Here is a 15,000-nt window from a genome sequence, read left to right as displayed (position 1 = left end):
GAGAGGAGGAAGAAGAGGAGGAGGAGGGAGAGGAGGAAGAAGAGGAGGAGGAGGGAGAGGAGGAGGAGGGAGAGGAGGAAGAAGAGGATGAGGAGGGAGAGGAGGAGGAGGGAGAGGAGGAAGAAGAGGATGAGGAGGGAGAGGAGGAGGAGGGAGAGGAGGAAGAAGAGGATGAGGAGGGAGAGGAGGAGGAGGGAGAGGAGGAAGGAGCCTATACAGGCAGCATGACGCCTCTCAGAAACTGAATAAAACGTTACTGAACTACAGACAGTTTATTTATTGTGTGTTTGTGTGAATGTGTGTTTGTGTGAATGTGTGTTTGTGTGAATGTGTGTTTGTGTGTTTAAAACTACACACCTGTCCATCACATTGTTGATGACATCATCATTAGTCGTGTAATCGGTTAAGCAATAGTGCACTTTCAGATCGTTACAGTTTGCTGGATGCACATGGAGACGATATTAAAGGGTTAATCACTGAATGAGTTAGTGGTTGACGTTAACCTGAGCTAGCTCGCTAGTTTTAACTCCTAGCTAAAGCTAGCAGAGTCACGATTACTTGCTAGCTAACAACATGGAGAAATACCACCGACAAAACCCCAAGTGTGTTCTCTTACTGCTGTGCTAAACAAAATTAGCAACATGCTAAGAGCTAATGCTAATGTTAGCAGGCATGCAGTTGTGTAAAACAGGGTGATATGTGGAGCTCAGTCACTCAGCCTTTTTTCTCAGCTAATGACCTTTGACCTTTCTGAAGTGACACAGAGGGTGAATCTAAAGTTGACCTGACTGGAGAGTAAGTGTGTAGTTTTTTATAGTTACAGCAGATGGTGACCTTTGACCTCTGAACTGTGCTACAGAGCACTAACACTGTGTGTGGCATTTACACAATTTACACATTTACACACACACATCTGTAAATAAAAAATTAATTTACAAATCAAAAGTGAACTTCAGTATTATCCAGATCACGTCAATCATACAAGCCCCGCCTTCAGACGCTAGGCCACGCCCCCTCGCCCAAGTCTGTGCTTCTGAAAGCTCCAGTTTATTAAAATCTCACGACTTTAAGACCAGCGTCTCGGAATAAGAGAAGAGACGTGTGAAACACCTGATAGAACACAAACACGTTTCCTGACACGTGCTAGTTTATTTATCACAATATTCATCTTGGTGAAGCTTCAAGTGGCAACACGCAACACCGCGCAGCGTCTAAACAACACGCCTGTGTTTACTGCCGTCACAAATAAACACTGGTTACGAGAGAACGACTAAACTCACTAAACCTCCGACTTCCGCTTCAGCCTCAGCTCCGGAGTGATCCAGACTTCTTACCGATTCCTCAGGAAGCTTTCAGACTTTTCAGAACTTCCTCCAGGTTTAAAAATATTTCTCCATGCTGCAGTTTTTCTCGCTTCATTTTCAGAGTAAACAGCTGCATCCTGAGCAGACGAGCGTTACACGTGATGAGCACTAGGGCTGAGATTCATGTACATCTCCATCCGTATAAACACATCACACAGGAGAAGGACAAAAAAAATCCACAATTAACAACTTAACAGCAGAAGATTATTTTTAAGAAGCTTGTAGTAGAGCAGCAGAGACAGAAACATCACGAGGACTTTACACACGCGGCATTTTATCCCAAAGCCAAACGTTTCTCCCCGAGACGCTTTGAATTCTCCTGAGTTTCACTTCACACCTTTCCAGAGCAGCAGAGGAACAGGACACGAACAGCCTCCTCACACACACACTCACACTCACACACTCACACACACACACTCACACACACACACTCACACACACACACACACACACTCACACACACACACTCACACACACACACAGTGCACAGAAGAGTGAACTGTGTTCTGATTTTTGGAGAAAGAATGTGGAAGTGTGTGATGTGCATCAGCGTTCTTCTCACACCTCCTGCTCTTCACTCCGAGCTCAGAGGAGATGCTCGATATTGTGAAAATACTCACGATACTCTCAGGAAAAAAAACATTTCTGACGATAACATCAAAAAACATCAGTGAAATATTCACATCTTCACGTGCACGAGTTGTTAATGCCCATGTTTTTGCTCAGTGAGAGGGACAGTGAGGTGTGTGTGATTAATAAATCTGCAGTAAATAGAAATATGGATCTTACAGCCAGTAGATCGCGGCGGTGATGCGCGCGCTCGTGCAGATCAGCAGTGACGTCAGCAGCAAGCCCTTCATCTCGCGCTTTATATCCAGCGGTAATAAGTGATTATGAAGCTTCTGTCTCTTCCACTGAGGAACTTCTGCAGGAACCTGAAGCCTGCAAAGCTTTACAGAGAAGAGCGCGCGGGGGGTCGCATTTATACCCCGCCCCCCGGGAGCGCGAGGCCACGCCCCCTAATCCCAACCCTGAGGTCACGTGAGTGCTGCTGCGGTCCTAATAATAATAATAATAATAATAATAATAATAATAACAGTAGTAGTAGTAATGCATGTCGGGAAGTTCTTCTTCTTCTTCTTCTTATTATTATTATTATTTTATGTAATTAAGAAATAATAAAAATAATAAAAATATCACTACACTCAGAATAATTTTGCGCTTTTCTGAGGATCTGTTTAAGGTGCTGGATGGATTTTTGTGTTTTTATTTTACCCCATAACTTGAGACTTTAGAACTTTAAGAGTTCTGGATTATTCTGAGTGAGCTGCTGTTACTGAGGAGGGATTTCTGTATTTTTCTCTCTTTCATTCTGTGGTGTTGTGTTTTAATAAAGAGCCTCACACACTCCTGACGGTTAGCTGAATTCAGTCAAATGACCTTTTATAAGGTCATGTGTGTGTGTGTGTGTGTGTGTGTGTGTGTGTGTGTGTTTCCAGCCGAGTCTTTTTGAAGATGTCTTTTTCTTTTCTCCCTTTTGAAACCGGATCAACACGCCGCCCATTTGCATGAGAAGCGCGTGCAGCCGTTAATCCGGATTGGGCCTAATTAACATCAGCGGGTTTAATTACAGACAGGTAGCGCAGGAAACACACACACACACACACACACACACACACACTGCAGTGTGGAAGAAGGTTCACACACAGCTCTCACTGTCTGATTATTCATCCATCATCATCCTCACACTCACTGCACCTATTAACTACTGTGTGTGTGTGTGTGTGTGTGTGTGTGTGTGAGTGAGTGAGTGTGTGTGTGTGTGTGTGTGCTCTCACAATTACGTGAATATTAAAACATTATGCAGATGTTGCGTCACATTCTTTTATGAATCAAAACTTTTTATTCATGAGCTTTCCATAGAATTATTTATAATGTAAATATAAAACAACTGCATCATTATTATTTTATTATAATTCCACTGAGATAGAAGTTTGTCAATATGTCAATAAATAAATGTCAAGCTGCTGCTGTTAGAATGAAGCCCATTCAGCTGATCAGTCAATTAGAGTTAGAATAATAACTCAATAATAACTGTAACAATAACTATAACTATAACTCTGACTACAACTATAACTATAACTATAACTCTAACTCTGACTATAACTATAACTATAACTATAACTCTAACTCTGACTATAACTATAACTATAAGTATAACTCTAACTCTGACTATAACTCTAACTCTGACTATAAATATAAATATTACTATATAACTATAACTATAACTCTGACTATAACTATAAGTATAACTCTAACTCTGACTATAACTATAACTCTGACTATAAATATAAATATTACTATATAACTATAACTATAAGTATAACTCTGACTATAACTATAACTTTGACTATAACTATAACTATAAGTATAACTCTAACTCTGACTATAACTATAACTATAAGTATAACTCTAACTCTGACTATAAATATAAATATTACTATATAACTATAACTCTAACTCTGACTATAACTATAACTCTGACTATAACTATAAGTATAACTCTAACTCTGACTATAACTTTAACTCTGACTATAAATATAAATATTACTATATAACTATAACTCTAACTCTGACTATAACTATAACTCTGACTATAACTATAAGTATAACTATAACTCTGACTATAACTGTAACTCTGACTATAACTATAAGTATAACTCTAACTCTCACTATAACTTTAACTCTGACTATAAATATAAATATTACTATATAACTATAACTATAAGTATAACTCTGACTATAACTATAACTTTGACTATAACTATAACTATAAGTATAACTCTAACTCTCTCTATAACTATAACTATAAGTATAACTCTAACTATAACTATAACTATAACTCTGACTATAACTATAAGTATAGCTCTAACTCTGACTATAACTATAACTCTGACTATAAATATAAATATTACTATATAACTATAACTATAACTCTGACTATAACTATAACTTTGACTATAACTATAACTATAAGTATAACTCTAACTCTGACTATAACTATAACTATAAGTATAACTATAACTCTGACTATAACTGTAACTCTGACTATAACTATAACTATAACTCTAACTCTGACTATAACTTTAACTCTGACTATAAATATAAATATTACTATATAACTATAACTATAAGTATAACTCTGACTATAACTATAACTTTGACTATAACTATAACTATAAGTATAACTCTAACTCTGACTATAACTATAACTATAAGTATAACTCTAACTATAACTATAACTATAACTATAAGTATAACTCTGACTATAACTATAAGTATATAACTCTGACTATAACTGTAACTCTGACTATAACTATAACTATAACTATAACTCTAACTCTGACTATAACTATAACTCTGACTATAACTGTAACTCTGACTATAACTATAACTATAACTATAACTCTAACTCTGACTATAACTATAACTCTGACTATAACTATAAGTATAACTCTAACTCTCACTATAACTTTAACTCTGACTATAAATATAAATATTACTATATAACTATAACTATAAGTATAACTCTGACTATAACTATAACTCTGGCTATAACTATAACTATAAGTATAACTATAACTCTGACTATAACTGTAACTCTGACTATAACTATAACTATAACTATAACTCTAACTCTGACTATAACTTTAACTCTGACTATAAATATAAATATTACTATATAACTATAACTATAAGTATAACTCTGACTATAACTATAACTTTGACTATAACTATAACTATAAGTATAACTCTAACTCTGACTATAACTATAACTATAAGTATAACTCTAACTATAACTATAACTATAACTATAAGTATAACTCTGACTATAACTATAAGTATAACTCTGACTATAACTATAAGTATAACTATAACTCTGACTATAACTGTAACTCTGACTATAAATATAAATATTACTATATAACTATAACTCTAACTCTGACTATAACTATAACTCTGACTATAACTATAAGTATAACTCTAACTCTGACTATAACTTTAACTCTGACTATAAATATAAATATTACTATATAACTATAACTATAACTCTGACTATAACTATAAGTATAACTCTAACTCTGACTATAACTATAACTCTGACTCTGACTATAACTATAAGTATAACTCTGACTATAACTATAACTCTGACTATAACTATAACTATAAGTATAACTCTGACTATAACTATAAGTATATAACTCTGACTGTAAGTATAACTCTGACTATAAATATAAATATTACTATATAACTATAACTATAACTCTGACTATAAGTATAACTCTAACTATAACTCTGACTATAACTATAAGTATAACTCTGACTATAACTATAACTCTGACTATAACTATAAGTATAACTCTAACTCTGACTATAACTATAAGTATAACTCTAACTCTGACTATAACTATAAGTATAACTATAACTCTGACTATAACTATAACTCTGATTATAAATATAAATATTACTATATAACTATAACTATAACTCTGACTATAACTATAACTCTGACTATAACTGTAACTCTGACTATAACTATAACTATAACTATAACTATAACTCTAACTCTGACTATAACTTTAACTCTGACTATAAATATAAATATAAATATTACTATATAATTATAACTATAAGTATAACTCTGACTATAACTATAACTATAAGTATAACTCTAACTCTGACTATAACTATAACTATAAGTATAACTCTAACTATAACTATAACTATAACTATAACTATAAGTATAACTCTGACTATAACTATAAGTATATAACTCTGGCTATAAGTATATAACTCTGGCTATAAGTATATAACTCTGGCTATAAGTATAAGTATATAACTCTGGCTATAAGTATAAGTATATAACTCTGGCTATAAGTATAAGTATATAACTCTGGCTATAAGTATATAACTCTGGCTATAAGTATAACTCTGGCTATAAGTATAACTCTGGCTATAAGTATAAGTATATAACTCTGGCTATAAGTATAAGTATATAACTCTGGCTATAAGTATAACTCTGGCTATAAGTATAACTCTGGCTATAAGTATAAGTATATAACTCTGGCTATAAGTATAAGTATATAACTCTGGCTATAAGTATAAGTATATAACTCTGGCTATAAGTATAAGTATATAACTCTGGCTATAAGTATATAACTCTGGCTATAAGTATAACTCTGGCTATAAGTATAAGTATATAACTCTGGCTATAAGTATAAGTATATAACTCTGGCTATAAGTATAAGTATATAACTCTGGCTATAAGTATATAACTCTGGCTATAAGTATATAACTCTGGCTATAAGTATAAGTATATAACTCTGGCTATAAGTATAAGTATATAACTCTGGCTATAAGTATAAGTATATAACTCTGGCTATAAGTATATAACTCTGGCTATAAGTATAACTCTGGCTATAAGTATAAGTATATAACTCTGGCTATAAGTATAACTCTGGCTATAAGTATAACTCTGGCTATAAGTATAAGTATATAACTCTGGCTATAAGTATAACTCTGGCTATAAGTATAACTCTGGCTATAAGTATAAGTATATAACTCTGGCTATAAGTATAAGTATATAACTCTGGCTATAAGTATAAGTATATAACTCTGGCTATAAGTATAAGTATATAACTCTGGCTATAAGTATAAGTATATAACTCTGGCTATAAGTATAAGTATATAACTCTGGCTATAAGTATATAACTCTGGCTATAAGTATATAACTCTGGCTATAAGTATATAACTCTGGCTATAAGTATATAACTCTGGCTATAAGTATATGCCAGGAGCCGTAAGAGCGGGGAGAGAGGTGAAAGCTCTGTGCAGCTCATGGTGTCCAGAAGCCGCTTCAGAAATCTGCTGTAAACATTAAACATGAGTGATTCCTATAAAATCACTAATTTCAGTAAAGTTGCTTCCAGAGTGTAGGTTTTATTAAAGTGGCTGTAAGAGTGTAGGTTTTATTAAAGTGGCTGTAAGAGTGTAGGTTTTATTCTCCATCCTGAAAAGGACATTTCAAAATGTTCTGCTTTAAAAACTGACTCATTTATGGAGAAATGGACAGCTGTGATGGAGCGACTGGGTGTAATGGCCTCTGCTATGTAAGTCCTGTTTCCTGAACTTTATCCAGCCTTAAACACTCTAGTATCTGGTTATTACTCAGATACTCCTTTTTGTGTTACTTTGACTTTTTTGTGTCACAAGATCCCATCTGGTATTGTTGCTCTTCATAGATTGTTCTCTTTTTTTTGTTTTGTTTTGTTCTTTTTTTTGTTGAATAAAATAATTCTTCTCTTATGGATATATAAGTAAAAACAAAATGTTATGCACCGTAAAAAAAGACACTGAATAATTAACTGTCAATTCACATAAAGAGTCTGAATTTAGAGTAAACTACTGATTTTATTCGAGTTATCATCACAGGTTTATTATTATCTGTAGGATTTATTTCATTACAAACAGCCTGGAGCTTCACAACAGTTTTGCTCATGTTTTGATTTGCAATTAAACTATTTACAATTTTAGTGATATATATATATATATATATATATATATATATATATATATATATATATATATATATATATATATATATATATATCACACACACACACACACACACATATGTGTGTGTGTGTGTGTGTGTGAATATGATAAATCAGTCTTATAGATGTGTAGTATGTATGTAAAATTATTCCATTAAACTTTATTTTCATATAAAAATAGTCTAAATATCATTTATCACTACAGAAACCTGTAATGTGGCTAATGCAGGGAGGAATGTTAGCAAGAATGGCTAGCCGCTAAAATGCTGTTAGCCGTTAACCACTGCTTATATTATTATTATTATTATTATTATTATTATTATTATTATTATTATTGTTGTTGTTGTTGTTGTTGCTGTTGTTTAACTGTCTTTCAGACACTTTGTCTTCGTGTTGTGTTGTGTGTAAAACACTGCTAATGCGCTAGCTGTGTAACTCTCACTAGCGTTAGCTTCACAGTTAAATCAAAGAAACGAACATAAAACTCCTTTATTTCCAAATTTACAGCGTAAATCTATAATAATCATTAACACTACAGTAAGAGACCTTAAAAGCCGAGCTGTGAAGCGTTAACGCACAGCGGCTCGTTGGTCTAGGGGTATGATTCTCGCTTAGGGTGCGAGAGGTCCCGGGTTCAAATCCCGGACGAGCCCAAGCTTTTCTTCACCAAATTTACCACAGTTTCTATTCTATTTTAATATTTCATACACTGTAAATAAATGTTTTACATTTCTACTAAAGCATCTGTATTGTTTGTGCTTAGACCTGTGACATTTTCAGGCTGTTTTAATAAGGAAGTTACTCTCAGAATCAGCAACAATAAAAAGCTAACGTTTATTTCAAACATTTTAAACCTTCACTCAAGGCAAACTGCTAACTGTACTGATTCCTACTGTGTTTTCTTTTTAATATGGTGACATGTTTTAAAACAATGTGAGGTATTTTTCACTCCTCTGACAGCTTTGCCCACCATTTCTTGTCACTGTTTTGATAAGAAACTTGCTAATGGTATTAGCACTAATCAGTAAGAGATTTAGAGCTTTAAAAGATAATTAATAAGGGACTTAGCACGTGTGAAGCTAAATGTAAAGAAGGAATTAGTACCACTATTATCACTATTATCATTATTAACACTGTTACTACTGTTATTACTAATCAACGCCTTTATTGCAGGGCAGAAACTAACTGAAAATGTGTGGCTTGTGATTTCTCTGAATGTGACGAGAGAAACATTCAAAAGAAAGTATGTCAACCTGGTCACAAATAACAGCAAGACAAAAGAAAAAAAAGAGAATATGATAATCTGATTGTCCTTGAGCATGGGAAATTACACCATGAGGTTCTGAAATCTGACGTATTGGCTTGGGGGATTAGTATGGGGGATTTCCTCATGTCCTCTCAGGGAGTTTTTCCTTTCCATCGTCGCCTCTGACTTGCTCACTAGAGATAAATTCATAAATTTAAAACTTATATTCTGAGTTTTTATATTTCTGTAAAGCTGCTTTGTGGCCATTGTGTCCGTTGTTAAAAGCGCTATACAAATAACATTGAACTGAATTGAATATACGGTTATTGTGGGAAACCAGAATACACACTGGACATGTATACATGTGTGTGTGTGTGTGTGTGTGTGGATTGTGCAGACGGCTGTGGGGTAAACACACCTTGAATTGGCCTTCTTTCAAAAACATGAGAGTTTCGTCACCTCTCTCGCTCTCGTCCATATCAATGACTCTCACAGCAGACAGGATACAATCACCGCTTTAACTGCCGCGCCACGAGGATGTGGATTTGTTAAAATGTGTGAAAGAGAGAGAGAGTGTGTGTGTGTAGTCTCTTTATAACATGTTGCATAGAGATCTATAAAAATTTGCAAAAGGACGTCACAGAGCTGAAAACAGTCGCACTTCAGTCTGAATCGCTTTGGCGTTTACACACGGGAGAGAAAATCTGTTTTGTTGGGTTTTTTTGTTTTTGTCATTTATTTTATTTATAAATTAACTTTACAAATTAAAGTAACTAAACCTGATTTGCTCATATTTGCTTATAGTCACATCGGTTGCTATAGAGATTAGTGATGAGTAATTCGGGCGGGACAGGAAGTTAGTTTCGGACATGGAGAGCTTATGTTAGGACATTAGGATGACGTCCAGTCACTGATTCGAAAGTATTTGGATGAAAAGTGTTTGTTTCTGATGTCACCATGGAAACTACAGTTCGGCTCCTCCCCAACAACGATACAGATCAGAGTCTTTGTTTATATATCTTATATATCTTTGTTTATATTTATAAAGTTACTGATGTCTGTGAGTGTTGTGCACCAAAGAACCTCTGGAAAAAACACATGAAATCTGATTTGTTCAGTCAGACTAAGTGCCACGCATCAATCCCAGTCAGATCCCAATCAGATTTAATGGCGACATCAGAACAAATCAGTTTTATTGCTCAAATTCCTCAGTGAGTTCACACTCAAAACTGTGTTTTTACGTTTTCCCTACATTCACATTTTCAGTCCCAAAGCTTTCCATCCACAATGAAACAGGAAACTGATCAAACCGGCGTGCAGACGGTGTGTCTGAAACATCTGCACACCTTTCCATCACTCCCTCCATTCTTATTAGGTTTAAAAAGGAACATAAACACGCTTTCCTGCTTGTAAGCCATACAGTGAGTTCTGCCATCTTGGATTTGTGGAGGTCACATGACTGTCATCCGTCAGTTATTCACTTTGGAGGGACGATTAAAACAAATGCTTTATCTACGATCCGTCACGACGTCTTTTCAGAGCGAAAGGAAACGCAAAACAGATCAGAAAAGAGGTGTCTGTAAATTTTCCCTGTGTGTGTGTGTGTGTGTGTGTGTGTGTGTGTGTGTGTGTGTGTGTGTGTGTGTGTGTGTACACGCAGGTAGGGGACATGGCCTAATGGTTGAAACTGGAATTTAATTTTGATAGTTTTATTTAAATAGAGACTTATTCTGTTATTTTATGGGACTGTTTATGTGTAAATGGTGTCACTGAGACAAACCGAGGACAAACATCTCAGTAAAACTTTTTAAAAAGAAAAATTTAAGGACATTTTGTTTTCCCTCTGTTAGTTGATTTGTTGATAGTGTATGTATGTGTGTGTGTGTGTGTGTGAGTGAGTGAGTGAGTGAGAGAGAGTGTGAGAACATTTCGGTCGTCTCTCTCTTGGCCGTCTGCTGATCTGGATCTGGTTTCGGTCACTTCAGCACTCAGGTGTGATATTTCACAACCTACAATACACACACACACACACACACACACACTCACACACACACAGACACACACACACACACACACAGAGTTGATTGCAGGCTGAGAGTTTCAGACGTGTGAACTCCACTCTATTGTTAGTTGTGTTCAAAGCCAGACAAGCGGAATGGAGGAAGAATAAAAATGAAACACGAGGAGTTTTCAACATAAAGACTCCAAACACACACACACACACACACACACACACACACACACAGACACACACACCATTTCCATCAGGTTTCTCTGATTGATCAGCCGAGTCTCCATCAGGAACATCAGAAAGCCGCAGTGATGAGTGAGAGAGTGGTGGATTAGCGGGATTAGCACTGAAGATAAAACACACTGGGTTAATATTTTAACTTCACAGTGAAGAGCAGTTTAATCCCATCACCCTGAGACACACACACACACACACACACACACACACGCGGTTACAGGGCGAGGACACAGGATGAGTCAGGTACACCAACAGTGCCATGTTAAAAGCCATGTGTTCACTACAGGAACCTTTTCAGGAACCCATGAGCTTTAGTAGGAACTGTTACACGTTCTCAGGAACATTGTTAATAACAAACACACTTTTTCAGGCCTCAGAAGCTTTTGTGTGTTTCCACGTGAGGAACCAGGACTGATTTTAGTTCCAGAAGCCCTTTTAGATCCTGCTCCAGAGTGTGTATTTATCTGCACTGTCCACTAGGGGGCAGAAAACAAAAACTTAAACAAGAGTCTTGGGTTTCAGTGCAGAGTTAACGGAGAACTTTCTGTCTAAACGACACACAATCCGCTGTTTTACAGGGGTCAGTCTGCGGGTATTCCGATTTTTACATTTCCTCTAAAAAAGATGAGTTTGTATATGAAGCACTAAAAGAGGATATATAATAAGCCCCGCCCACTGTGTACGGTCGCTGCCAAGTTTATTTACCAGTCATGTTCACTACAATACTTTAGCTAGCTAACTAACATGAGCTGAATCGCTAGTCTCTCTCTCTCTCTCTCTCTCTCTCTCTCTCTCTCTCTCACTGCACATCAGAACTTTCTGGATGATTTGTTAAAGTTTATAGTTATAACGCTGTACCTGCAATCAGAATAAAAAATTATATTAGCAATATGACACAACAGGACACGCCTCCCTGTCTCGACCAATCAGCTGCAACGCTGTTGCAGTTCTGGAATATAAACCACATTTAAAGAAGTAAAATATTAACACACACACACACACACACACACACACACACACACACACGGAGGCTACTTGCCTGTTTCAGCCAGCAGGGGGCGTCACTACACCGCAGATTATAAACCTATAGCCCATATTGTATCTCTCTCTCTCTCTCTCTCTCTCTCTCACACGCGCACACACACACACACACACACACACACACACACACACACACACACACACTCTCTCTCTCTCTCTTTCTACACAGTGGCCAGTTTATCAGCTCCACCTTCACAGACGTGATTTTGTAGGTGTACAATTAGTCCATCTATTTCTTTGCACAAAGTATTGGCACCCCATCCACACAGACTCATCAGTATCAATCACTTGTCAATCACAAAATTCTCATGAGTCTGTAATTTTCCATAAAAACCATCTGATTTTTAACAAAATTATTGCATTAACACAACGGCGCTTCACAAACACAACTGTGTGAGAAAAATATTTAATACAAAACTTTACAGAAACAGAGCAAAAGGAGAACTCGTGTATCTACATATTTACACTCGCTGCATAGTATACAAATGTACACGATAAACACACACATTTACACACACCACACACACTCCTGAGTTACACAACACACACTACAAGCATCATTAAACGACTGTCTCACACACACACACACACACGGGGACGTTTCCAGTAAGATTGGAAAGGGTTTCTTTTATAAACATGATGATATAATAACTCCAGGGACTGGAGCACAATCCCATAATTCTCTTCACTGGATAAAAAAAAGACATTAGTGTGATAAAATCCTAAACTGTAAAAATATTAATGTGATAAAAAAATGTGTAAAATGACGACCTAATTATACGCAAGTCTGTTCACATTATAATCTTTTTCTTTATAAAATTGTAATTACCTGATATTTAACATCATACTATTTCGATTTTGTGTGTGTTCATTGTGTGTGTTTATTGTGTGTGTGTGTGTGTGTGTGTGTTCATTCTCTGTTTGTGTGTTTATTCTGTGTGTGTAAGTGAGTTCATGCTGTATGTGTGTGTTTATTCTGTGTGTGTTTGTGTGTTCATGCTGTATGTGTGTATGTTTATTCTGTGTGTGTTCAGTTTCTGTAACAAAATGTCTCCTTTGCATTTTCCCCCCCAGAGTCTCTCTCTCTCTCTCTCTCTCTCTGTTTCGACTCACTCTGAGTGGATCTGAAACAGGCTTGTGATAGGCTGAGCTTGATCATGTGACCCTTCATCGCTGACCCTTATGAGTGTTCTGATTGGTCATGAGATATTCGGTGACGTGATCAGACAGAAGTGGATCCACCTGAGAGGAGTTAAACACAAAGCTATGTCATTAACTCCAGCTGATAAAGTGGGCGTGATCTCAGTTATTGGATAAGCAGTAGCAAAGGGGGCGGAGCTTCTGTTCAATCAGCTCAAATCTGAGTGACAGTTTTCACTGGGCGGAGTCATTAAGCTGATTGATGCAGGTGTGTTGGTGCAGGTGTATCCTGTGGGCGGAGTCATTAAGCTGATTGACGCAGGTGTGTTGGTGCAGGTGTATCTTGTGGGCGGAGTCATTAAGCTGATTGACGCATGTGCAGTTGTGTGTGTTGGGTGGAGCCTGTCAGCTGATTTAGCTTGTCTAGACAAGCTGCGCCTTGTGGACATGGACCGCAGTGGGTGGAGCCTTCATAATGATTGGTTCAGCTGGGCTGGTGGGTGGAGTTTAAGAGCAGATGTTGCTGAATGAGTTCTTGGTGAATATGGAGTGAGCTGATTGGCCTGGAATTTTTTTTCTATTCAGGAAGTAAGTGAGCTGATGAAGTCATCTGTGTTTGGTGATATCTGGTAGGTGGAATCTGCAAGCTGATTGGCTCACGTATTGTTATGGGCGGAGTCTATGAGCCAGTTTGGCTTTGTTTGAGGATGATAACTGAGAGCTGGCTCAGGCATATCCCGTGGGCGGTTTGTCCTCAATCCGATTGGCTCAGCTGTGTCCGGTGGGCGGGGCTTCTCCAAGGCGGATGCTCCCGAGGAAGGTGGTGTGGTTGGTCATGGAGATGGAGGTGTCGTCATACACCATGCGGATGGAGATCCTCTGTCTGGCACGGAGCCAACACACGCCGGCTGTGTAGCACGTGTTAAACTTGCGCTGTCCGGTCTCTATGCTGCGTGTGCACCGGAGGAACGGATCCTTATCAATCATCACCTCGTAACTCGCGATGTCCGTGAAGTTCAGGAAGTAGACCTAAACACACACACACACACACACACACACACGCATGTGCACACACAGACACACACACACACAGACACACACAAATGGCAAAAACACACAGAAGGGGCCAGTAGAAGATTAGAGTATACATCATCGCTAAACTACAGAATATTTATGATATTGTATGTGTACAGTTAACTCCAGAATTATTGGCACCCTTCACCAAAATCAGCCTGCACTAATATATAAAATATATAACATGCGGTGACTGCTAAGTTTTAATTTGAACACAATATATTTTTAAATATAAAATAATTTCTTCAGTTCAGAGCACAGGGTACAACTCTG

General features: G+C 36.7%; 2 protein-coding genes and 1 non-coding gene across 7 annotated transcripts in view; 1 reads left to right on the top strand and 2 right to left on the bottom strand.

Moving 5' to 3' along the window:
- wnt11f2 (wnt 11, family member 2) overlaps positions 1 to 2,328 on the bottom strand; it is an 8,811-nt gene extending 6,483 nt beyond the window's left edge. Inside the window, exon 1 of one of the 2 annotated variants that reach the window (XM_053230222.1) lies at positions 2,154 to 2,328. In XM_053230222.1, coding sequence (XP_053086197.1) covers positions 2,154 to 2,224 — 71 coding nt within the window. In that variant the 5' untranslated portion in view covers positions 2,225 to 2,328. Of the gene's footprint in view, positions 1 to 357; positions 881 to 2,153 lie in introns of those variants that run through there. The other variant, XM_053230223.1, reaches the window with a different exon arrangement.
- A 6,231-nt stretch (positions 2,329 to 8,559) lies between these two features.
- trnap-agg (transfer RNA proline (anticodon AGG)) lies at positions 8,560 to 8,631 on the top strand. The gene has a single exon. It is a non-coding gene; the product is annotated as a tRNA-Pro (tRNA).
- A 4,272-nt stretch (positions 8,632 to 12,903) lies between these two features.
- eda (ectodysplasin A) overlaps positions 12,904 to 15,000 on the bottom strand; it is a 29,456-nt gene continuing 27,359 nt past the window's right edge. For all 4 annotated transcript variants that reach the window (XM_053230649.1, XM_053230647.1, XM_053230648.1 and 1 more), the window contains exon 8: positions 12,904 to 14,682. In XM_053230649.1, the coding sequence (XP_053086624.1) occupies positions 14,422 to 14,682 (261 nt within the window). In that variant the 3' untranslated portion in view covers positions 12,904 to 14,421. The remainder of the gene's footprint in view (positions 14,683 to 15,000) is intronic.

The sequence above is a fragment of the Pangasianodon hypophthalmus genome, chromosome 27, assembly GCF_027358585.1.
Source record: "Pangasianodon hypophthalmus isolate fPanHyp1 chromosome 27, fPanHyp1.pri, whole genome shotgun sequence".
NCBI classification, from domain to species: Eukaryota; Metazoa; Chordata; class Actinopteri; order Siluriformes; family Pangasiidae; genus Pangasianodon; species Pangasianodon hypophthalmus.
The sequence above is the reverse complement of the archived record's forward strand: the minus strand, read 5'-3'. Positions and strand labels throughout refer to the sequence as shown.